We start from the raw sequence: 27,336 nt of genomic DNA on the forward strand, positions 1-27,336 counted from the left end.
ATTTTTCCCAGCGCTGGATTAAGGTATGATAGGTGCGGTCAAAAGGTAGAGTAGACAGCATTAATTAATCTATGAACACATTAGTTAACACATTAATTATCGTGACGGTTTAACGAAGGGGAGACTTAATTCTCGGGCCCGGATCGTTCATCTTACATGAAATGAAGAAAAGGCGTAAAGCTTTTATTGATATGATCCGTCTGTCCCGTTCAAATGGGACACTTTGAGGTTATTATAATTAACTTATGTAATGCAGCCCCTGGGTGTCCTCTTTAAGGGTGTGCTAAGAAATATCCACAAGATGAAATGACCTTCCATCTCAGCTGGGAAGTCAATGAGCTCACTGATTACCGGGACACACTTTTTCACACTAAACCTCAGTGTGTGGTTAGAAATGAAACAGGTCATGCAGAAGGACTCCTGAGGTACTGCTGACTTGTTATTTATCCAGGGAGTGATGGAAGATGCCTGCTGGTCTCAGTGTCCTGGGTTCGAGTGACACCAGGTAAAAAAGAAAAGCAGATAGGATGGTGCATCGGTGTGTGCACTCACAGAGTGTGATGTTGACACAAGGGCTGGATTATGGGATGCTGACTGGAGGGAGGGGCTTATATTGCCTTACAGTGTACAGTCCACATTACCCCAACACTACTTTTCACAAAGAAAATTCGGTAAAATAATCAACACTATAATTCCTTATGCCTGTGAATAGAAGATGCCGTAATGCTTCATTAATTCTTATACCGACCATTATAATCCATTATGAAGTTACCTGTAATGCATTATAGATGAGGGCTTTAAGTAAAGTGTTAGTGAATATTATAATGATAAAAATATACATTATTGCTTTCTTTTCTTGACTTTTTGTTCATCCTGTCATCTTTGTGTACTTAGTATCGAAGTCCACCATATTTCATTTAATTTTACATTCTTTTCCGCTTTTAAATTTAAAAAAATGAGCGGTAGTCTGGGAAATATCAGCTGTTGTTATATGAGTAAACAATTTCAGCCTTGTACATCATCCTTACGACAGAAACACTGGAGATTCTGTAACTAAGCATATATGTTCAGAGGCAAGATCTCAGGGTCCCAATCATATTTATGTGTGCAGTATAGTAATTTACCTCAGTAATGCTAAATTCTTTGGAGGTGCCACATATAACATAGCAAACCTAAGCAAATTTTGGAAGCTTTTGACTATGAAAATAGAAGGCAAATGTCCCATCTGCCAATGTAGTCAACATCCCAAGAATGAAAATCAATAAATATAATCTTCTTAGGACTTTATTAAATCGCATACCACGTTCCTTTTCTGTCCTCGTTTTGAGTCTGCTTTTAAAGTCGTGTGTGAATGCATGACTGGGTAATTATAACACAGGTGTTAGTGAATGTTTTTGTTGTCAAATTCCAACTGATTCGCCTCTTTAAAGTTTTATTTCATACATATTGTAGGCAATTGTTAATTTGTGCTTCTAATTTGACCGTGTATGTGAGTATCAATGTTAGAATTAGCATTGATACTTTTGTGCTGTCCGCAATCTAGTCTGTTAAAATGTAACATTGCGGCAGGAATTCCTTTAGTGTTCTTTTTCTGAACGAAACATTAACAGGATCATTAGTTAAGCTGCAAACAGAAATGTAAAGTAGCGCTGAATCCTCTGAGTACACTGATCTACATGGAGCTCAAACCCGACTCTCTCTCTTAAGATGAAGGGTCAAGATCATATTATAGATTATACATTTGTAATCTACGGCAGGGTGAAACCAAAGACGACGCACTGCTCAGGGAGCGGGCTGTCACTTACGACCTCTCTGAAACCCTCTCTGCTGCTGGAGTGTGTAGAACATGCAAACATGTATGCACAAAGACAATGCAGGCATGTGCCTCGCTGGCTAACATGCACTGAGTCTGTAAACACAGCCTTGTTGTTGGCTGCCTGGGGGAATGGGCTTACTCCATACCTAGTCAGTGACAAGACAGGGCTGGATGGTGAGGGAAGAGGGAGTCATTGTGGGTTTAGCACGCGGCCGCGGCAGTACTAAGGGGTGTGGGCGGGGGAGGGGGGCAGTGCCGCACTGGTCACTGCCGTGTGCCCTTCAGCTGTCTCCAGTGGCCCTGGCCATTGACCTTGAGCAGTGAGGTCACAGAGCAGAAGGTCAACCATCTGGCCATTTTCATCTCAAAGATGCTTTCAGGAGGCCAAGGGGGAAGCTGATGCTGATACCCCTGACATACTCATAACTAGCAGGGAGCTGCAGGCAGACACTGATGTGCAGATACATTCAGCACACATGCTTTCCTCTTACACTGCCATCTCTTTAAGAGACAATCTACGCATGCAGTGTGGGCGGTTGTGACATCCAGCTTTCTGAATGGTCAATTTTTATTATTTATTTTCCCACACTGGCCGTTGTGAAGTCGCAGTTAGATGATGCGTTGGCCGTGTGTGCAGAGGAAACAGCTTGGTGCACCTGGAGATACTTTTCTGAGCTTGTTTTGAGTAAGACCTGGTAGATCCCACAGCGAGGATTCTTGCAGGGGAAACGTTTTCCTGGTCCACATGATAAACGTTTTCAAGCAAAGTCAACCCTATACAGTAAGTGGCACGTTGCTAAGGTGCATAAATTCAAGCGGGATGCCCATTTTTATGACATTCCACACCAGAGACAGGAGTCAAGTGAGGGGTCAGCCAGATCTCTAAAGCCCAGTATAGGCAGCTGTTTCAGACCCCTAAGCCCCAGCGCAGACCCTGCTTGGATCAGCGCTCACTATAGGGGCACCTGTAAGCATGGGTCATTTATCAGTTGGGAAGCATGTATTTATTACAAGAGATACTCCAGTGGAGATGACGGGTAGGAAGGGCCCTTTGGGAGGATCTTATTGCCCCCCCCCCCATACCTTCTTTGGTTCTGACTCCCAGGAACCTCCCCGTCCCGGCTAGACACTTGGTTCTATACGCAATTAGCACAGTCGCTCCTACTCTCTTCCCTTCCTCCGGACAAGCAGACCTTCACCTCCCAGGACCTATGAATCGTCAAACACACTGCGATCTCATGCACCTTTAGAAAGTAGGTGTTTGAATCCAGAACAAATTTGGTCTCTTGTGTGTAGGAATACAGAGAAAAAAAATTAAAGAAGATACTGATGGATGAGAGCATGCAAAAGGTTCTGTTCCGTAGAGTGTCTTGCTGGTTTTGGAGATGCTGGGCTTCTGGTCCGCAGTCTGTCCTTCTCCCTAGTTTCTCCCCCCCATGCAGGGAAGGTACTTTTGCTGTAATGAGCTTGTTTCTCCTGAGACTGGGCAGCTTGCGGTGCCATGGAGCCCGTTCCTGTTCTGAGCACGACAGGGATGTGCGGTGTGGCACCACATGACACTGACCCTGTAACAGTTTAACCCATGCAGCAGCACAATGGGCTACCAGTGGCCGGTTTACAGCTTTTTATTTACTCTGTCCCACCTCTGAGCCCAGCAGGCAGACACAGAAAGCGCCAGCACACTACCTGACATGCCGTTTTCCATTCCTGTTTGTCCTGTACAGGGTCACGGGGGTCTAGAGCCTATCATGGAAACGATGGGCACAAGGCAGGGAAAGGCCCAGCAGAGGGCGCCAGCCCATCGTGGGGCACAAACACACGCCCATCACACCTATGACGAATTTGGCTATTCCAATTCACCTTAACCTATTTTTGGACTGGTGGGGGGGGGGGTGGAAATCACAGAACATGGAGAAACTCCACAAGGACAAAGGGGGGAACATGTAAACTCTACACACAGAGCTGAGGACACAGCTTGAGCCCTCGTCTCGCGAAGTGTGAGGCGACAGTACTAACCACTGCGCCACCATATGGTCCTGATGCGTCAATATTCAGCCCAGTTTGCAAAGCAATGATATAACATGAAATATGTAGCACAGTTAGAGCATAACATGGTCCTCACTAGAGCTAAATAGTGTCTGAGAATTATAAAAACCGAGTGGGAATATGGCAGCACGCGGCTGGCGGTGAGACGTGCAGCAATGTCAGCTGCTCCGCACATAAAATTTGGATGCGGCCAGCGTCCTGTACATGACAAATGGATATTATTACTCAGAAAATGTCAATAGTCCAATACCAGGCATTACATGACCTTGGAATTTTGTAATCTCTCTCTTAAAAGGTGATATGTTCTGTCTGTGTTGCTGGGGCTAATGGTGGATTACCACCTTCACCAAGAGATATTACCAAAACTCCCGCATTTCAGGGGGGCCCGTAAAAACGAGACCAAAACTGGGTTCTGACGCAACAGAATAATAAAACTTATTTTAGAAATCAGACTATTGATCTATCCATGATTAATACAGAGTTGCTCTATTTTGTATTAGATGACTACATTAAAATGTTTTAAGTAAGCTAACTAAGGTAACAGAACCAAACAAACATTTGTGAAATAAAGGTATCTTCTTGTATAAGTGTCCACAAGAAAAGCACTGACCACTATATTAAAACAATTGTCACTGGGCAGTATGAGGTTGAATATATAACATTTTGACGCCTTAGCCAGCCTCACTGTCCGTGGGAAATTAAATGAAATGAACCTGAAGATTTACTGTTATTATCCTCATAGTCTTTGATTTATTTTGCTTTTATGCCCTAATGGATATTCAAGCTTGTCGTCTTTGTCCAGAAACAAAACATTTTAATTCTGCACAACCAGGCAGAAAGAATTTGATATCTTTGTGAAAGATTATCAAGCAGATTAAACGTCATAATGGCTGGGTCCGTGTATAACGTATGTTTACTTATTTGGAAAAAAAACATTGCATACATCATCCTTTGACACTAGTATAGGAATTGGAAAACAAAGTGATATGTTTTCACTTTTCGTGCTGGACATTTAATACTGGCCAATCCAATCCACCCGTTATTAATCATTGCAAGCGATCGTGCAATTAACAAAGCTGATGTACAGGGGATCCGAAAACGTCCTGCGTTTACCGTTTCAATCCCCTTCTGCGGCAGCAGGCAGCTTCATCCTGAGGTCAGTGACCCTCTGGCCCTCCATCATTTCAATGTAAGCCCTAATTGAATGACAGATGGTCACCTTATGCGAGCTGGAGTGCAGGAGCAGAGCCGACTTACAATAAACACAGGCGTATTATCGGCCATTTAGCCCATCGTCCCTGCACAGCGCCGGTCTTGGGCCGTGGCCCTGCTTCGCTATTTTCACATTGCCAACGCACGATGACGTTTTTGGACGGTGTCAACGTGAACCGAACAAGATGTAATTTCCTAGAAAGCTTGTCAGTTAATGGCGAGACAGTATAAAAATACGATATTTGCAGAGACCACTCTATGGGCACTGAAAGTTGATTTCTATTTTTTGTACTGTACTTTTATTTCTTCAGTATGACGCGCTGTTTTAGCTTACGCTTTAACGCGATGTAATGCATTATGCATTAGTGCCTCCATGATTGTCCCGGCGGTTAACCCTCGCGTGCCGGCCTGCGACGTCACTCTACCTGCAGGAGCGCAACACATGCACCACGCTATAGGTTACTTATCAAGCCATACAACGAGGCCTATATTAACTACAGTAATGGGAAGGTATACAGATTGTATCCGCTTTTAGGGTACGATGTAAATTCTGTAGCATTTGGAGCAATATCGATACAATACATAGACAAACAAAATGCATGAACTCTCACACCAACTAACTGCTTGTATCAATCGCAATGTAAGTGGTTAACACAAAATAAATCAGCGAAGGTTTGAGGCAGCTTTTAGTGACAGTACATGATTACAGAAATATAGTATATCTTATTCCTGATTCATACTCAAATTTTTAAGACATTGTATTTTATGACTGCTGGTGTCAACAAGATGTCAACAGTTTTTAAATGTATTACTGAATCGCGAGTAGGCCTGTTTTTAACTGTATGGACCTTTATTTTACGGAGAAAAAAAAACATTTCAGATGGACAGTGGAAGCGGTAGCAGTTACTATTTTATAAGTTTTATTCGTAAAAGACAGATATATACTTTTACAAAATAAAAACAAAACACTTGCAAGTGCAGGCCTGAACCCGAACACACACTTAATTGTGGAGAAAGCTGACAGCTTCCGTTACCCGGCTACTGCGGATCGAACCTTTCGATTGTAACTGAAGCAATTTGCATACTGATTCCCTTTCATAGCCTGTAGATCCATAAGAAGCCGGGCAGCTATTCAAATGGAAGTAGCATCGCTAAATGCACCAGCCGGGAAGCGCTACACGCCACGCAACGGGATAACGCTAAGGATTTCTTCCACTAAGTACTAGAGACTTCATGCTGGAAATGCCGCCGATAATGGCATCTTATTCCCGGCCCGAAAGACGCAGCGGGCGCTGAGGGAAAGCGCCGGATCCTGGGTGCGCTGCTGATCAGACGGATCGCTCGTAATTTCTGCGCGCATCCTAGCGACGTGTGTTCGCATTTGCTAATTACATTGTTTTAAATGGCATTATGCGGGTATTGTCTTGCTTGGGGTGGCGGTGAAATGCGTCTGCTCTCTGAAGGTAAACGGTGTAACATTTTGTGAAATCGGCACCTATTGCCGTGGATCGTAGGGGTAAGCATGCCTCGTGAAGAATATCACAAGGAAGTGCAGTGCATTAAAGCGGCGAAAGCGGGTGTTACTAGGATGTGTGTTTAAAGTGATTCGATGCCATTTAGCACTTTGCAAAGTTTGGGGACCTTCCGAGTACCGTATGAACCCCCCCAGAGCTCAGCGACAGCGTCACTTCGCGGAAAAAGCCGCTTAGTTGTAAAATCGTAGATCTTTAACAGCTAGAGTTTGAAAAGATGCCTCGAAGATTCTAATCAATAATTCAGCAATGTGTTTTATTTATTCATATATGTATATAGATATATATAGTACTTCATTGCGTATATGCGTATATATGCGTTCGTTTTTGCGTATACTACGTGCGTATATTTCCCAGTAGCATAAAGCAATTAACGTTTTTTTGTTTTTTTTTGCGCTGGCTATGTATTTATGTTTCAAGTATTTTTATATTTATTCACTTCAGGCGGATTATTTGGTTAAGTGTGTTTTGATATTTTGAATTACGACTTAATACTAATTCTAAAGTGAACTACGCCTTTGTTATTAATATGTTAGTTTTATTTAAGCCGACATAATTGTGGTTATGTAATTTTGATTGCAATACAGTGTTCAGCTTGCGAGTGAAATGAACTGCAGTCCAGTTTTAAACGACTTGCCCTCCCTCTCGTTTCGCTTTAGCACACCTGCGCCGGCCGCACCAGCATGCTGTCATTTACAGACATACAGACACAAATGTCACTGCACAGCTTAAGAAGGACCGGCAAAGCTTTACTGGAATTCCGTACCGAAATTTAGAGATGTACAAAGACAAGAGAGTTTTTGCTGTCCCGCCAATTACGATAGTTATTTTTCTCTTGAACTTTTCACATACGAACCCTTGGCGCATGCTTCATGGTCTGCACCTATCTCATGGTCACCATGAGATAGGTGCAGATGCATCCCAGAACGTGGCATATCCTGAAAACATTAAACACAATACATAAATGTACCATAAATTATTTGCTAAAATCAATTTAAAATCAAATCGAATAGAAACATTTTAATTACCATCTATCCTATTCTCTATATTAGAGGTTTCCTGAATTTGCCTTTCTTCTAAAGTAATATGTAATGTATAAGTACATAAATCTAAACCCTGACAATATGGCTTTTTTAAGTAAATTAGCTTTAATTGTAATTATGCCAGTGGAATGACTCGTGAACGTCGTTTGTAGAGAAAAAATGAATGACAGTTTAATGGGGTTATTACCCGGTATATAAGGTAAACTGTTATGCACCTTATCCAGCAGTACAATAATGCACTCATTTTGTCACGTGCATAGCTAGAGAGTTTTAATCCAGTTGGTTTGGCATTTCCAAGCCTTCGCGTTTTATGCAATTAAAATGCACGTCAACGTGCCATTTGTTAAAACTGGATGGTCATTTTGCTGGTCAGAATTTAAGTACTCGTTGAGAAGTTACATAAATGTAGTTCTCTAATATACACCGTTGATGGATTTTAAATTCAACATTGACAAATTATCTTTTATAAAACAGTCAGTTACCACTTTTGCAAAGAGCCGTGAAATTAAACGTAGACTCCACGTATCCGAATAATGAAATACCTAACCAATCTGCAGAAGCTTCGATGTCATGTATTGCTGTTATATTTTTCTCATTCAGTATGGAAATATTAATAAAGGTCTACACTAACTATTGAGTCACTTCGACTTGAATCTATTATAAATAGTTATTAAGGACAATTATTCTCTCTTTGCGGAACAAGGTGTCCTACTCTGTAGACGCTCGTATCTGCAAGCAGGGTGTTTTCGGCGTTAAACATGTATTGACTGCGGACCGTGACAGTGTCAGTTCAAGACGTCTTTAACCTTATGTTAAACAGGCATTGATAATTGCATAGATATCGGCTATTGTCAAGCAGGCTACAGGCAATGTGTTATTTGCATAAAAGGTGCATAAACGTTTTTTCCCCTCAAATTTCAACTTATTTGGACTAAAATAACATATTTCGACTACAATTAAAAGGTGGATCAGATATACATCATTTATTTGATATTAGCCGTATATTTATTTGCTTTATTTCCGTATGTATTTAATGTTTGCTATAATACAACGAGTTTTTATTTGTATGTTCTAAATCTTTGAATAACATTTAAGTAGCTATTTGGTGTCACGCTGCAACGGAATTTATCAGTTATCGCTGATAAAGCCACAGCATAACTAAAACACTATCCCCTGCAAAAGAAATGCTACAGTCGCCATAGGATATTTTCATGAGCACGAAATTACAGTAGGGACAGTAAACAGCATTTTTTGCGTAAATATCACATGTTCTATGCAAAAATAAAGCAAAAAATATAGTGTCGTTTCGCAGTACTTTCACAGGAAGAATTACATTTTACCAGAATTTACACATGTGAAATTTTAACTGAGGTAGGGGGACATTTGTAATATCCTACGCTGGTGACGTATACTATCTCGTGCCACCGTGAAATTCAAAGAAGAATAGTAGGCCTATTTCATAATAACTCGATTTTGTCAATTTTTAAATAATATTGCGTGGTTATTTTCATGGGTCTATATAGTACAGTTATAGTTTATGTTAATAACAGTTTTGAAATTTTGATTTTAAGTAGTATAATAAGTGGAACTCGTGGATTAATTATTGCATCTATCTGAAATTAATTTTGAATTTTATTATCCTCTTTAATTCGTTATTTAAAAAACTGAGTTGGCTCTACCAATACTTATAGAACATGTCAAAATATATAACGTATATTCTAAATGGTTCTATTATTAATAAATATGAACTTTAGTCCGCTTCAGATAAGCAGTTTGCAGCTAATAGGTAAAACTAGTTACTAAAGGGGTAAATACCATGGAAATATAATGTTCGTTATACAAAGCAAGGCAAAATCATTATAGGTACCATAAGACTTGTCTGTATTTTCGCTATATTAAAACTTAATATGCTATATTAAAAGCCCGGAGCTGCATGAAACCAGAGGGCCCTGTTACTGTTATTTTATAGATAAAAAGCACCAGTGAATTTACCCACATTCCAGTTTAGAACACAGGAATCAACCGAACACTCTGTTTGCTTCCATCCTTATTTGTTTACTTGTATAACCTAATAAGCTATTATCTTTATTGTTGTTCCCCTTATTGAGTAGTTAATAAACATTATAAGTATCACTCACTATTTCAGTTCGCCATATAATCAGTATAGTTTAGTCAGTATTTTTGTCTTAAAACGTGCCGTTTCACCAGTTACTTTTGTGTAATTGGTTTAATTTACAGGCGATGTTACACATTATACATTCAACAGATGTCCCTTTCTGTGGCAACGTAAAATCTTGCCGATAAATACAACAGACATCAAAGCCCACAAACTACTGAAACCTGCTCCTTTGTACAGCCAATCGCCTTCAAAGACATGAAACCACAAGAATGATTCTTCGACATACATAATTAAAATTTTATAAATCAATATCTTGTACCCTGGAAAGTGGGCTGTAAACTCTTGTAGCGGCTAGTAGAAAAATACATTATAGTCTGATTTTCATTGCACTCGAGGATATATAAATCTTCCGCTGTGCTTACTCATTATTTTTTATTCAAATTAAAGCCACAAAACAATAAACGGCTAACTAGCTAAATAAATAACTTGGTACATAATTTATAGTAGTATTAACTAAATTATATTTCACTCAAGACAAACTGTTCTAGAGAGCGCGCGGGCCTCGGATCTGTAATCTCTTAATGCGTGTGGCCGGTGCTGCTTGATGATTCAGCGGGAGCACAATACCAGCCACGCGTCGAGTTTCTCCTGTCTTTGCTAGCCGAGGAACGTTCCTCATCAACCACAAAATGCACCGCATAAACTGTTCTAACACTAATCAGAAACGCTTGAATGGAACCCAATAAAAAGAAATCGCCCCCTCTTTTTGCTTTTTTTTTACAACCCACAATGGCAGGAGTGCGAATGAAAAATATCGATCAGCATGCGAACGTGACCATATGCAGTTGGTGCCACGCGCGGAATTATTTTGTTAAATACACGTTTTGACAAAAATTTTATTATACTTTTTCGTAATGCATTTGCTTATTATATATATTTACTTCAGTGCCATCAATGTAATTAAATTCACCTTCTCAATTTCTTTATAAAAATTGGTAAGGAAGAATTATTGGGTTAAACAAACAATAGATCTATATTAATGTAAACAAAAAAATACAATAACATGCGTACATGTATTATCTTTACATTCCAACATAACCCTGCATGTATAAGTCAATGTGTAGTTTAATACGGATTTAACGGATTGTTCTTCCTGACCATGACTGGTCTAATGTTTATTCCGTGTTTTATGTGACCCATTTAAAATCACAGAAGAAAATGTTTTGGAAGTTTATCTGCTTTCCGGGAGGCTGTTTGCTTTTTAAAGTCTTAAGACGTCACCTTTGGCACGTTCTCTATTGTGGGAGATTTGCCGCTACAAGCTGTCCCCGAAAGCGGAGGGCGGGGCTCGGGAGACGCCTTCTCTCCCCCCCCCCCTTAACTCCTCGGCAAATGTTACCAAACGTTACCAAATTTGCCTGTTCAGACTGACAACGAGAACCTCTTATTATGGCTGTTTATTTTTTCCGAAAAAATGATAAAGAAAATATGATGAATGATGAAATGTGACTCTTTTATAAATAATGATTATTTTGATTTGTATGTGTTGCGCTTTGACCATTTAAAATTAATTTTAAGACTTATAGTTAACTTGTATGTCATTTGTACAAAAAATAAAAAAAGAAATGATACACATAGTAACTGTTTCTTGTATGGTCTTTATACGGCTTTTACTAAGCCTGTTAATTTTTATATCATATTGCACATCGGGAGTACTGCCCAAATTATTCAGTTATTATGTTTCAGCGGCGCAGTCAGATTGAGTACAGTAATTTATATTTACTCAAATGACATTGTATAGACACATGCGCACTAAACAATCAGTATTCTGATATATATTCTGCTGACAAATGGTCAGATTTAAGTTCATTTTATACTCAATCCCTGTAATGATTTAATTGCCCGGAGTTCACTCCTATCATCCATATTTTCATCACTATGAATTCGTTTTGGACAGGTTCTTTTGCTCTGTTAAACCTGCGCTTAGCACACTGATGTCATCATGTCGCATCTCTCACGGCTTCACTGGCGACAAAGAAACACACTTTGGGCTGCTTCGGTCGTCATTGTTAAAGGTTGAACAAAAGGCACATCTGCCTGGGATTTCAGTTTTTTACTTCAGTACACCCGGCGTACCTCTACGCAGATGCCTAGAAGTGTCACAAGGGAGTAGATGTCTCCTTTTAAATGGATTTACTTTTGTGGTGAATAAAGCAAAGTTCCCTTCCGTGATTCTGAACTGTGTTCAATCTAAAGAACGCGCAAAGCAGCTAACTTAGGAATAGGCCTGCTACAAATACTAATCAAACTCACTGAATATGTCTCGTAGCCTCTGAACAATATAGATTGTAGGCTGATTTCGCCCAATTTTTATTTCCGTTTCTCGTCATTGATTATAGGTTAACGAGACTACTGGATTTAGTTAAAATTACACTGAAATTTTTTAAATAAACCATTCCAGAAAAAAAAACACATGTAGACAAACATCTATCCCAATATCCGAAATGATATATAGGCTATAATATAATATAATATAATATAATATAATATAATATAATATAATATAATATAACATAACATAACATAATATAATATAATTGAAATATATTGTATATTTTTTCTTAAGTGATGAAAAAAATGTTTTTTTTTCACTTTATTTTAAAAGTAATCATTCCAATTAAACTGCCAAATCGTAACTTTTTATTACTATCGCCTCAACAAATATTTTTTTTTAAAGCCTAGGCAAATAATACAACACTGCGAGGAACCATAACGCAACTGAAGCAACTTCCTCAATAGCTGACGTCAGGCAAAGGCCGGAATGTACGCGTGTGTGTGTGTGTGTGTGTGTGTGTGTGCGCGCGCGCGCGCGCCCGTTTGTGTGTGTGGGTGCGGGTGCCCGTGTGTGTGTGTGTGTGTGTGTGTGCGCGCGCGCGCGCGCGCGTAGTGGGAGGAGACGCAATACATCTAACGCGCATGATTCCTTAGTGGGAGCCGCAGCAGCTGAGATGTGGTCAAAGAAATCGAAACAGCAGACATGGGTAGAGATGGCGAGGACTACGGCCAAAAACTGGAAGCACTGCCGCTGATGCTCTGGTAGACGGACGGGGGCCTTACACTAACACCAAAGAGGATTAAAAATAATATCTAAAAAAAAAAAAAAAGAAACTTAAAACATATGAAAAATAATCGCGAAAAGAAAAAAGAAAAAAAGTTACTACAAGTAACGACATTCTGCTTGTTTGATGAGAGGACTTCTTCTAATCTTTCTCCAATACGTCAGATAGATGATTTGTCCACAAGATCGCGCGTATAATGAATGCTCAGTTGTCGATGGAAAGTATTGGCGGTCTGCACGGAGTTAACCATGAGCAGATATCCGCCACGGAAGACCTGATGGGTAGTAACAGCCCTCATCACAGAACTCATCGCGGCAGCCAATTGTCATCCCACCCTCGCTCCATGGGCATGGCGTCAATCTTAGACGCCGGGGACTATCATCACCACCGACCCTCGGACCACCTGCACCCAGCCATGACCATGGCTTGCGAGGCCCCCCCAGGCTTGAGCATGAGCAGCACCTACACCACGCTGACCCCCCTGCAGCCGCTACCTCCCATCTCGACCGTCTCGGACAAGTTTCCTCACCATCACCACCACCCTCATCACCATCATCACCCTCATCAGCGGATCCCCGGCAATGTGAGCGGCAGCTTCACCCTGATGAGAGACGACAGGGCTCTGGCTTCAATGAATAACATCTACAGTCCATACCACAAGGATGTTACCGGCATGGGACAAAGCCTTTCTCCAATGTCGGGACCAGGTTTGGGTGGCATTCACAACTCCCAGCAGGGACTGCCACCTTACGCACACCCGGGGGCCACCATGCCCACGGAAAAAATGCTAACACCTAACGGATTCGAGGCTCACCATCCTGCAATGTTAGCCAGGCATAGCGATCAGCACATGACCGCCTCCTCGGCGGGCATGGTTCAAATTCACCATCACCCCCATGCTCACCTAAGCGCTCAGAATCACGGTCAAACATTGGGCTCGACGAGAGAGCAAAACCCGCCTTCTGTACTTGGATCCCAAGTTAACAGCGGAGGCAATTCAGGGCAAATGGAAGAGGTAAATACCAAAGAAGTAGCCCAGAGAATCACCACTGAGCTTAAGAGGTACAGCATCCCCCAGGCCATCTTTGCCCAGAGGGTGCTGTGCCGGTCGCAGGGGACCCTATCCGACCTGTTACGGAACCCCAAACCCTGGAGCAAGTTGAAGTCCGGCCGTGAGACTTTCCGCAGGATGTGGAAATGGCTGCAGGAGCCCGAGTTCCAGAGGATGTCGGCGCTTCGGCTCGCAGGTGAGCGCGCGCCAGGTAATTACCCCCCCCCCCCCCTTTTTAAAACCCTTTCTCTGTCTTTGTGCCCATTGTCGTGTTTTTCACCTGTTATATGATCTGCGATGATGATGATGATCATCATCATCATTTTTGGGTTCCAACGTTAAAAGTCAGCACTGAACACAAGTCGCACCGGCTGCCCTTTTCCTTGACATTTGTCCTGTATTAATAATAGCCATATACCATCGCTTAGTTCAAAACCTTTATTTTAATCGTTTTCCTACATTTGTAGTCTGATTACAGTAACTAAAGATTTTGCCGACCTCCAGCTTCTTTTTATTATTTCATGCATAATTCCTTCCCGAACTTGTCAGCATTAAAAATAAATTATTACGTGAATAGAATGTATAACTAACGTCTACGCTGTAGGAGTCCCTTTGGGATTGCATAGGCGTCATTGTTCTGATACGGTATTACGCAGAAAGAGCTACTTTGGGGCGATCTGTTTTGGCGTGATTGTTAGAGTTTTCCCGTACTGTCTCTATAAATTTCCGGTAATTTAAGTGTAATGTATCTATAGCACGCTGCATTTGTTATTTATTTAATTTATGTGAGTGCAACGTTTGATTGTACGATTTCTTCTGAATCGTCGAAACGACACCGTACAACTGCGGGTGTAATTGATCATTTTGATGGTCTGTTGTTGCTAAAATTGTTGCGTGTCGTATTTTATTGTCTATCCAACATTCGATCTCCTCTTTTTGTGTTAGTTCAGTCTATTTTGGGTACATGTTAGTGTCCAGTGACGTAGCCCAGAGTGAGGTTTTGTTAATTAACTGATAGGTCTTCATTAATTTGTCCCTGGAGATTGAGCGAGTCAATCCGAGCGCCAGCCAGGGGCGGTCATCCATTTCCCTGATAGGCAGGAGGCTGCCTGCATTTCCAGCGCACAAAAGCTCCATCCATTTTCAGGGTCGCGGGGGGTCCGGAGCCGCTAACCCATCGCAGGACACACTCACACATGCGCACCTACGGGCAATTTGGTAACTCTAATTAACCCCAGTAAGTTTTTGGACTGTGGGGAGGGGGTGGAGTACCCGGAGAAAGCTCCAGGACGACACGGGGAGAATATGCAAACTTCACTCACACGGAGCCCTGGCGGAAACTTGAACGAGGTCTCAGGTCTCCGCGCTAACCACTGAATTGACTATTTACTGAATCTGTATGTTTATTACATTTTTGAAAGTACTCTGAAAGCATTAGTATTTCCTCCTAATTAAAGTGATATACACGTAAAGTATGTGTGTGCATGTGTTTATATATATGTATGTGTATAAATATGAATTGACATCGTGTGTGTTTGGGTATTGGCTTGCATGTTCGGTATTATTTGTATGTATTAATGCGCATAATAATCATGATAAGTACGAATAAAGAGAAACTGAATTTCGACCTTTAACCCATTTATTTTATATTATTATTATTATAGTAATAGTAGTAATAGTAATATATAGTAATACATAGATTTGACAGTGTGAGAAATTAAGAGATCTGTGTTATGCCGTTAAACCTTTTTTTCTGGGGGACCTGGGGTGGACGCACTGGGGGATACGGAAATGTTAAAATACATCTAGAGTTCGATCCCGGAAAGATTTTACTGCTATTTTGTCGACCTGAGTCTCCCTTTATTCACATCGATCGATACTGGAAACAGCCACTTGAATTAAAATTTGTTGTCGGAGATCGTCTTTCTGTTATTGGACGTTAAACGGGGTCAATTTGGTGCGATTGTAGAACTGTTTTCATAGACAATGAGGAAGCAAAATCTTATGAATTATTATTCACTGACAACCAGCAAATGCTGGATGTCATTAATATTTAGCGTTACATAAAAATAATTTAGGTTTATTGTAGCAATTAGATAAACGATTAGAAATATATAGGACTAAACGTGAATAAATTATAAGATGCAATTATCCACGATGCAACTTAGACAAACCTGTTTCTACCTGCTGTGTTTACGTATCGTTGTTTTACTGTTGATAATCATGCGATTTGTAATATTATAGGTGGTGTCAGTGGCATTCAATAATGAAATTTAAAAAAAATATTCCCATCAAAACAGGGGGGCTGGCTATTTAAATCATGAAATATTTAGTCAATATGTCAAAGCCCTATACAGTTTATTTTCTCCATGTATATTTTATTTAATTTGTGGTTATATACTTGAATAACTAATATTTTGATATTATTACTATCTAGGTATATTGGGCCTTTGTGTGTGTGTATGTGTGTGTGTGTGTGTGTGTGTGTGTGTGTGTGTGTGCGCGCGCGCGCGCGGGCGCCTGTGTGTGTCTGTGTGCGTTCGTCTGTGTGTGTAAAACACGGCTTTTTGGAATTAGACAAAAGCAGTTCTTCCAAGTAATATCGATTATTCAAATTTCGGTTGCTCTTTCTTCCGGAGTATGTTGGTAAATAAGATTTTAACAGCGTTAAACTTTGCTGCTCTGAGTTTTTTCTCTAGTACCGTGGGCGATTTCTTCAGTACTGATAAATAATACACATTGTCTCTTCTGTGTATCCAGGCGAATTTAAATAATAATAATAGTCAGTTTCACGTGAAAATCAAACTATTGTATTAATATTTTTTTGTTTGTTTTTCTTGTGCATTTCTTTTGCTTCAGACATCGATAGGATGATTAATGTTATTGTTGAAACAGTAAGCTGAATACGTGGTGCAGAAATATGCACGGACAGCTAGTCATTTAGATTTTGACCGGTCCAGGAAATACGTGACGATAGTAATGTGCTTTATACGTGTAACGTTATCGATAGTGATTTAGCCGCCGAGCACAAGCCCTATGACTGTTTGAGTGCCAGAGATAAAGCGGCGACTGCCTGCTTCGTTAGCTGGGAAAAAGCCCGAACTGCAAAGTTTTGGATTTTTTGCTGCCGCACTGTCCTTGTAAGATGTTTGATTTAGAGCTGTTAAGGATAAAATAATCATTTACTTTTTGTTAATTTTTAAGCGAAGTGGACACTGCTGCGGGCGTGATGTTGCCACATAATCTTGGTGCAATCGAGTTTCAGTGTAATTACACGGTTTAAGGGGGTAAAAACTAATAAACGTCACGTGATTCCAAATGGAATAATCACATTTTTCGTTGTCAATCCGCGTATTCTCCTGTAAGTAGTCCGGCTCTTATATTTTAATTGTTTAGCAAAATAAATATTGAGAAAATACGCTGTATAGCACAATATTCTGTAGAATAAACGTATTTTATAGGGCTAAACACCACGTTATTGCAAATGCAGTTAGGTGCATCTTAACATGCTAAATATTTTTTTCTAATTTAAATTATTCATCACTGGATTTGTTTTATCTCGATATTTTCATACACAGTTATTTCAGAAGAAAACTTTTGTGTTCCGTCTAAGCATTGTTAAAACATTTCCATGCTTGAATGTCTTGTGGTACTGAATAAGGAGTTAGTTATGTAAAGAGTAATTGAGATTTTGTTTTATTAAAATTAAGCTCGGCTAAAGTTCGTAATCTGCATGGAAAAAGATATGCCTATGTTGATTTAATTCTGACTTGTGTATTATTCTGTCTCTGTCAATCACGTAATCTAAGGTTACCAAACTGTCGATGGACTGGTTTGAAGGGCTTGTCTGCCCCCTACTGGCGGAGACTGACCGCCGCCAGATGTAGGAGTGGGCGGCAGCGTTTATAACGAAATAACCAGCACACTCCAATAAGAAAATCTAAATTTTATATACAATAATAACAACAACAGTAATAATAATACTAATAACAATTATATATATATATATATATATATATATATATATATATATATATATATACACGCACAATTTAATAATAAGTATTATTGTTGTTATTTATATGGATTTGGCGCTTGCCTCGGCGACGCAGCGGCTCATTGGGTAGTACTGTTACCGCAGCCTCTGTGTTGGGGGTTTGAATCCCTCACCTGCTCATTGTGAGTCGGATTTGCGTGTTCTGTCTGTGTCACATGGGTCCCTCCTGGATGCAAAGTTTTGCAGTTATGGGTATGTCCCCCATGATTATCAGGTTCTGTGTGCTGGGTGGTGTAGGCCCTCCCCTCTGGAAGTCTCTCTAAGATTTGGACGTTGGAAGCATGAATGTGTTCGACACTGTTCTCTTTCAGCACCACAGACAGCACAGGCAACTGAACTAATCTGTCTGTGACACTTAGGCACTTAGTCACATGTTTTAATCATTTCCCCAAGATCCAAATAAAGTTTTTTTCATTATAGAATATTTATTACCGCAAGACGATGTCACACGCTGATGTATGCGTATGTTTGCGTGCCAGTGTGTCTGCGCTCTAAGTAATGCGCTGTGTTTTTTCTTGTGGCTGATTTGCGCCCCCTGCAGCCTGCAAGAGAAAAGAGCAAGAACACGGCAAAGGTGAGCGTGGCGGCGTCTCCAAGAAGCCCCGGCTGGTCTTCACCGACATCCAGCGGCGCACCCTGCATGCAATATTCAAGGAGAACAAGCGTCCATCCAAAGAGCTACAGGTCACCATCTCCCAGCAGCTCGGGCTGGAGCTCAACACCGTCAGCAACTTCTTCATGAACGCCCGCCGGCGGAGCCTGGATAAGTGGATGGACGACAGAGGCTCCCACTTAGCCAACTCAACTTCTTCATCCAGCACTTGTACCAAAGCATGAAGGCATGGAGGTCGCAGACTGAAACCTCGGTGGAAAAGCTTTAAAATAATAATTTTTAAGTCAAAGACCAGGCCCCTCAGGCAAAAGTTGCACCTGGAAAGGGCAAACAGACGACAAAAACATTTGAATTATCCAAAGAGAAACCAAAGACTTTGTCCATCCGCATCAATGCTTTATTTCACGACTCATTCCAGTTAAACAATTTCGTAAAAAAAAAAAAAGGAAAAGAAAAAACAAAATGGAAAGAAAGATATTCACCAGATTCTAGGCCCGTCGTGCGCCTTTCGGCGTCGACGCCACTCAGCTCACCGTCATTATCACTGCTGAATGTCATGCTTGTTTTAATGGAGGCTGACAGCAGACTCATTTTTCGTTGTCAAACTGACATGGCGGCAATTCGCTAGGCGTCGATTTTGTGCCGCCGTGCCGAGAAGGGTGTACGACAGCAGGCACAGGGAGCCACTGTGCACAGAACAGAGCTCGCTTGTTCATTGGAAGCGACTTAATGCAAGAGCTGGAGCCTCTGCCTCTGTCACACTGCGAACTCACAAACACCCGGAAGCCCACTTATCCAGACTGAAAGACTTATATCTCGGCGAAGTTCGTTTCGGAATGTCACTAAACTTAGTAGTGCTTTCTTCCCACTTGTTGAAGACATATGCAGGAAAAAAAAACCTGCTTTTAAAATATCCATAATTCCAAATGACAAGATTATATAAGGTACCAAAGAACAGACTAGATATAAATTTAAAAAACTTTACCTGTTTTTTAATGATATTAGATTACTAAAATTCACTTGACTGTTATGAAGAAATACGAGGGCTCCCACTGAACACTCGCTAATTAACAGTTAAGGACTTTGTGAGCTTAATGTCAGTAATACCATTTCAGTCAGGAAATACATGGAGAGCAGTGCCTGCCCCATTGCTGACTGATCACCGCTTAGGCGAATGCGAATGGCCGTACACAGCAGTATCCCGACCATCAGATCTTATTCCCAAATGCCGTGTGCTTTATTCCTCAAACAATCCCCTTTATTAATCAAAACCAAATGACTCAATAACAGGCACCGCAAAGGGATGCTCGCCATCGATGACTGCGGCATTACATCATTTTTCTTATGAATTTCTTTTGGAGTTATTCTCATGATTCTGCATATGTGGTATTGTCAGGGATGTACATTAAACCCAGTATAAGTCAGTTGTAGACTTTCACATGCTAGCAACCAAAGAATCGCTAATGCGGTGTTCTTTTCTTAGAACACATTGCACTCTTGAAAGACTTTTTTGTACTGCCAAAGCTAATTTTGTATTATTATTATTATTATTATTATTATTATTATTATTAGCATAGCCAAAAAGTTGTTTTCCTTTACTTACCGGAAACACATCATTTTATTTTTAACTGTTTTGATGGTCATATTAATATTTATCTTAAACAAAATCAAACAATAAATTTTTGTACGGTTTTGAAACAAAGACCGATTAACCTTTAAATAAGTAAAAACCAGCAAGTTCAATTCCTGCACATTAAAATTTCGTTTGATATCCATAGTGTGACAAACAAGCTTCGCCTAATCAACAGTATTCATCAGATGCTACATGAGAATGAAAATCACTTTCTCACTGACATTTGTGGCTTCTTAGCTACCCGTAGATTTTGTCTAGATGCAAGACTTACTCATGAAGCCAATTAGTCTGAAGTCCGTCTGGTAGGTTCTGATGGTTCACCTGAAGTAGCTTCAAATGGAAGCCTAGGCAGGAATGGCTGTTCTGATCTAGAGGAAAGTTAAGGTGATGTTCTGGGACAGGAAGATACCATCATAACTCTCAAGACACTTTCTGACATCGTCACTTCTGCTTATTGTAGAGCGCCATAACAAAACAATTCAGTTTCCATGACCTGTTCTTGCCTTGTGCGCATTTACAACAGCTGTCTGTACAAAATGTGAGGTTAGGTTTTGTTGTTTCACATTGTGTCCTCCAGTCGTTCAAGAAACTTGTTATGATGTTCAGTTACATTGACATGAAGACAAATTGCATTAAGGAAGAGGTGCTACCTTTCCATGAAGTGTAGCCCCAGTCACTGCAGGATCTCCTTTCATGCCTCCATATTCTTCACTGACACTGATAGAATCTATGCATTTCACAACTGGGAAGAAAGTACTACAGAAATCTGTGTGAAGGTACCAGGTACTTGGTGGTGATTGTTATGACTACACTTCTGGCCTTGATCTGGTTAACATTTCAAATTCATATTTCAGTAACTTGTATGACGGCAGCAAGGAAGCGAATTTGCTTCTACATGTGAAAACAAACAAAAAAAGGAAAATCAAAGTGTGTGAAGATCTTCTGATATTTATAGTGTGAACCAAAGATGCTACCTCACTCTATTTCCATTAGTGCAGTGTTTCCCAATCTTATCCTCAAGGACTCGCAGACGCTACACATTTTTGCTACCTCCCAGCTCCCTGCCAGACAGTCCACATTTTTGCTCCCTCCCAGCTCCCTGCCTGACAGTCCACATTTTAGCTCCCTGCCAGAAAGGTGGATCATCTGAGGGTCCCCACGGACTGGACTGGGAAACACTGCATTAGTGATATGAATCACAATAATGATGATACCAAAGATTACCAAAGAGTTTTTTGTTGCACGGCCTGCAAAAAATGAAGTGGTGGATAGCTTTTCTTTCATCTCCTTGGTCACTGCCCCTCATCCCTCCCACCTTTCTCAAGTTCTTCTCATCAATAATCTTTTGACGAAGCTATAGGCAGACAAATGTTGCAAACTTTGTAGAAACTCACAGTACGAGTGCCTTGCTTGAACCAAAGTGTTAAACCGCTGTTGACCTCTACAAGCCCACCTTTGACTCTTTGAATACCTCAGCCTGGAAAAAGGACGCGGTCGAAGAAAAATAAGAGAGAACAAGTCGTCGTCTCACTCTGGTGCTTTTGCCAGTGCAACCATGCAATGAAAATCATACCAAAGGAGTTCCTTTCTTCCCCACGTCTGTTGCTGACAAACCAAAGCTCATTATCTTGCCTTTCTCTCCATGCATCCCTCTCCGTCACCCTGCCATTCCTGTCCCACTCTCCTGCTTAGACGTATCCACCACGCCGGCCATGCACGTCTGCTACCAGTGTCTCTGAATACCTCGTAGTAACAAGTCCTACGGGTTACGTTGTATAGAGAGTCTATGTGATTAAGGCAGATCGTCACTAGTTTGTTAATTGTTCACGTTACTGCGGAAAGAAAAAGCTTTATGATTATTTATTTTGAGGTTTTGGCATAACCCTGTTTTGATTGTGAAAGACGTGTCGGGGAGGGGGGGGGGGGTTGCAGAGGAGGTCTGCTGGAAGAAAGGGGAAATATTTTATTTTTTATTAAGATGTTGTGTTATTCTGATGTTGTAATGATGGTAGACTGACTTCTTTTTACAGGGTATCACCAAATGCTGTAACAATGTGTGTATATGTTTCCCTTTTTAGCTGTGTTGTGATTTATATTTAATTTAACTGCATTTTGTATGGCTTAATCACTACTTTAATTTATGCATTTGTAGGTAAAATAGATTTGTATATATTAGGATTCTGGGGGGAAGAAAACCAGCCAAACTTTTATTATCCAGTTTCTCTCCGTCTCTCTCTCTCTCTCTCTCTCTCTCCCCCTTTCCCTGACTCTCTCTCTCTGTCAGTACCTCCTTTTTGCTTAGGTATGTTGAAGGCATAGGATTTCTTATCGCAGGGTTTACCTTCACAGACGTTTAAGCAAACATTTCGGCCGTAATCTCCCAACACTGCCAGGAATCCAAAGAATTCACCTGCCACCGAAACCAGAGTTTCCAGGGAGTTACTTTGCTCAGCATGCGGCAGGATGCGGTGTGTGTGTGATTTTTCTTACTTTTTGAAACTGTTATCTAACAAGTAATACTGCACATCCAAAGATTTATAGAAGAAACCAAATACAAAAAAAAAACAAGAAAAAAAGATTTTGTTAAAAGCACTGGCTTTTGTCAGATGAAGTTGTTGTGTATTGATTGGCAGTTCACACAGGTACAGGATGTTAAGTGCGTAGATCTGATGCATAGAGGAGCAATCGTGTCCATTTGGAACATCTAGTTCTACGTACACTCTTGAGCTTTAACATGGGGGCTGCCATTACCTGCTAAATTTGCTCTGTCTTACATGGAGAGAGGCGGGGCCTGGGAGGGGCAGCTGGTCTGCCAAGGGGGCGGGGCCACTTCGCTGTGTGCGGGTTTCTTCTTGTGGTCCTGCTGCCCAGCTCCACCTAGTATCTGTTATTTTGGTACGTTCTCATGTAAGGACAATAAGCAAAGTCTAACAAACCTGCAAAGAAACTCACCAAGTAACCTGTGTGTGTGTGTGTGTGTGATGTGCGAGCAGGTATACCTATCCTTATGGGGACACAATGTCCCCATAACGTGATAAATATCAGTTTTTTTCCCTTATGGGGACTGGTTTATTTTATAAAAATCGGTGACTGCTAAGAAAAAGTTAAAAATGCCAAAACTCTTGTATTTTGCTTGGTTATTTATGGTTATGGTTAGGGCAGGGTGGGGGTTAAGATTGTCATAGTTAGCGTTAGCATTTTTCCCATAGAAGTGAATGAGCGTGCCCCATAAGGATAGGTATACCCTACATGTGCGTGTGTGTGTGTGTGTGTGTCTGTGCGTGCATGCACATGTGAATATGTAGATTCGGTTATTTGTGTGCTGGTGTGTGTGTGTGTTTGGTGTTTGCCTGTTTGTATGTCAGGATTTTGTAATAGATGTTGCCATGAAGCTGAGCTTGTCCATCTCTGTTGTTCTCAGCTGGTCCTCATCGTAATAAGAACAAAACTGAATTTCTAATGATTATGGCGTTTGCTGTTACCAGTAGCAAGACCATTGTTTTTCAGGCCTGTGCTGTATTTTCTGTGTTGGTTCATTTTTACATCTTCTGCCACAAGACATAGCAACCACCTGCCTTTCTGTTCTGTGGCAGGTTTTCTCATTTGCCTTTTAAAAAAGGCATGAATCTGGGTTTACATCTTAATGCACTTAAATCCTCATACAGATTATGTTTACATACCTTCAGCTTTGTCTTGCTTGCATAACATCATTAAGTATATATTTAGATCCAGATGACCAAATACTGTTAACAAGCATTCGTTTGGTTTTGTTTCACTGAATCCTCGTCCTAAAATGAAAAGCAAATTCCCAGTATTTCTGTGTGTATATATACACAGATTCCCAGTGTCAGTGTATATGAGGGATATAACATGTTATCTGGTTATTTCGAGTTCTTGAATCACATCCCTGCTAAGAGAATGGAACCAGTAAGGGACCTCCTGTGGGATGGGCAGCCTGGCCACCAGTACTGTACCTAAAGGGGGCGCCAAAGACAATCACTGGGAGAGCAGAACGTGGTACATTTTGATTCTCTTCTAAGACGGGGTCTTCTTCCGGTGGCTAAGTAAAGCATGGAAGATTTAAGTGCGTTTGATGCATAAAAAAAACTAAATCTAACATGCAAATATGTTTCAGTTTTAAGGTTTAAATTCACTCTTTGCTTTATTTTCAAGTGAATTGACAAAATGAAGGTCATTGCTCATTGCCACAAGTCTCTCTCTCTCCAGTTCTCTTCTCTGTCTTTCTGTCTTTCTTACTCTCTCTCAGTTCTAGTCCTCGTCCAACGTATTTATTGTGAGCAGTAAGATAAATGGGTGACAGCATCCGTTACTCTCTTTTTTTTAACGCTAGATATTTTTGTAAGCCTACCTGCTTATTTTGTAATGACTTTTTAAAACGTCTTCGTTCCCCTACAGATTTGCTGTTATTCTCTCATTATGCCATGCAAAAAAAAAAAATTAAAAATCATCTGCTGTGTTTTGCCAAGCAAAAAAAAAAATGTTATAATGAAGAGGAATATGTGCTGATGTCATCATGCTTTGTTCCATTGTTAAAATGTTCAGCTTTTCTGTAGTCACCACAAAATGTTAGCAAATAAAAGGCTGGGTTTTCCCAGAAGTTTAAATCTGGAAGCACTCCTGTGTTTTTATGCCCTTGTGGTTCGTTTTGGTGTAAATTGCTAGTTTCTGTTGTAAAGCATACAATCATTTATCAATGATTTTTAACGTAATGCATATGGAGTCAACCTACAAGGTCTTTGCTTACTCTCTGCTAAATGGTAGACTACAGATACACTAATGGCCAAAACTGTGGAAACACATAGCATTTTTGCCATTACACTTTGAAAATTACTACATGAATATTGGCAGTGAAGTTTATAAACAATCAAAGAATGTTACAAATATCAAACACTGTATGATTAAACAAGCTACTGGAGTAACTGGAATAAAGTTCTGCAATCTCTAAAAATTGGAAGTGTTTCCACAATTTTGGCCCCTAGTGCATACAGAGGCGGAACAAGTGTACTCTTGGGCACTGGGCCTTGGGGCATAAAGTGGACAATTCCCCCCCCCCCTTCCAAATTCACACCAAGGGCCTGTCTACGCCAATTGCAGCAGTTGCAGATGATGAAATTTAAGTATCTTAAGTAGCCTCCAAATGTCCTACCCATCATGCACTTGCAGTAGGTAAGAACTGCTTCTTATAGTTTATTGGACACTAATCAGCTATTTTCACTGTAATAGTTTCACTTTGCAAAAATAAACTTTTTATACACATAAAAACCCTGCTATGTTTGTCACCGAGTGATCTGGAGTGTTTTTTTGTTTGTTTGTCATGTGCCTTTATTAACACAGATTGCTACCTGAAAAAGCTGGTAAATACCAGCATGACTGCGGAGCGGTCCATTTTAATGGCCTGTATTTCACAAAAAGATTCACCAGAGGTCATCGTAACGCAGTGACTGGAGTCTCTTGCCTCTCTCTCTCTCTCTCTCTCAGCCCTTTATAAAGCTGATGATTATTTTGGTGTCAGTTATTAAGATTTTGGTTATATTAATAATTATAATGTTAGGTCACATGGCTTTAATTCCTATCAGTAAAACACCAATGCTTCATTCTTATATTTGGTGTTTAATGTTATTCTTTTTTTACTGCTATTAGCAGTATTGAGTAAAACTGTAACAAATTCTGACACTTCTTTGATAACCTGGTCTCTGTCCGGAGGTAATAAATCATCCCGCATATTATCTATCCCTCATGTTATTTCAGCAAACCTACTTTATTTAGTTTCTGCTGATTAAGTCACTGCGTTTAAACACTGGAAGAGCTGCTGTAACTCTGACAGTCTCAGGACGAGCCGCCTTTGTCTGGGTGGAATGAAGAGGCTTTGTCAAGCAGATTGCCACTGTCATTTGCTTTAAACAATCCCGTCATTGTATCTGCCTTGCTATCAGAAAAATATTCCAACATTGAGCGCCTTTGTTTACAGCTTTCTGACTGCTTGATGGTGGCAGGGGTGCACAAGGGACAGTGGCCCTGCTGCCCTCCTTCCTTCAGTCTGACTGCAAAGGAACATTTATTCTTGAGCCTAGCAAACGTAATTATCGATACTAGCATCACAACTAGTTCCATACATTTATGCAGAGGTGCTGCTTTAAAGGTCAAATAGAATAAACAGATGACTGGATTTCTTTTGAGCAAGTTATAATGATAATGGTGGCCGAGTGGCCTAAAGCGCTCTATTCAGACAGCATCCTCTGCTGACATACAAAGCCTTGAGCACAGTGTATGGCTCTATAGGTTGAGAATCTATACGTGGGTTCTGAAGGTCACAGGTTTGAATCCCTTGTCTTGAAGAGCTCTCATATCATTGTTGGGCTCTTGACCCCAGTGGCTCCTGGAGCACTACATAAATGGCTAGCCCTTCACTCTGGCCCCAAGCCTTACGCTCCTCTATGCATGCATGTCCTAGCACAACAGTACGTGCAGACTGTTGTACTTGCTATCTGTACAATGACAATAACGACATTCTAATCTGTAACTGTTGCACAAATGATCAAGTCTTAATTTCTCCAAGTAATTTAGTGAATTTGACAATTCAAAATCAAAATTTAATGATTATTAATTATTATGAATTTTGAATTGTGTTTGTCCAACTCTTTGTTGTAATAAATGACACTATACATAGTCTGAAAGCAGGGGCACGGTGCTCCTTCAGCAGCGGGGTTACGGATTTGAATCCCACCTCTCTTCCGTTTGCTCAGTTTGCATTTCCATTGCATTAGCATACTGTCTTAATTGTGTTTCTAAATGAAACGCAGCGCATGACCGCGTGTGCATGACCGCGTGTGCATGTGAGCTCCCTATAATGTACTGGCGCCTTGCCTGGGATGTGAGCCAGCCGTCTGCCCTACAGTGCCTGTGCTGAGCTATGGTGACATTGTATATATCGGTATAGCACAGCATTGAGAAATTTTGCATATATTTATGTTAATTATACCTTAGGGTTTTTTTTTCTAATTAACATTTGAGATCTGTACTGGTGACTAAAACTCTGTGGAGACGTCGGCTCTTGGTTTCTTGGTTTTGTTAAGC

General features: G+C 40.6%; 1 protein-coding gene across 2 annotated transcripts; it reads left to right on the plus strand.

The window, feature by feature from the left end:
• Positions 1–13,083: 13,083 nt before the first annotated feature.
• LOC125706296 (hepatocyte nuclear factor 6-like) lies at positions 13,084–18,939 on the plus strand. Of its 2 annotated transcripts, none has more exons than XM_048972934.1 (2): positions 13,084–14,149; positions 18,537–18,939. In XM_048972934.1, exons 1-2 carry the CDS (start codon positions 13,084–13,086, stop codon positions 18,830–18,832), a joined length of 1,362 nt encoding a protein of 453 aa, XP_048828891.1. In that variant the 3' UTR covers positions 18,833–18,939. The 2 variants fall into 2 exon arrangements, with proteins under 2 accessions (XP_048828891.1, XP_048828892.1); XM_048972935.1 differs by having other exon boundaries at positions 13,084–14,134.
• The last annotated feature ends 8,397 nt before the right edge of the window (positions 18,940–27,336 follow it).

The sequence above is a fragment of the Brienomyrus brachyistius genome, chromosome 13, assembly GCF_023856365.1.
Source record: "Brienomyrus brachyistius isolate T26 chromosome 13, BBRACH_0.4, whole genome shotgun sequence".
NCBI classification, from domain to species: domain Eukaryota; kingdom Metazoa; phylum Chordata; class Actinopteri; order Osteoglossiformes; family Mormyridae; genus Brienomyrus; species Brienomyrus brachyistius.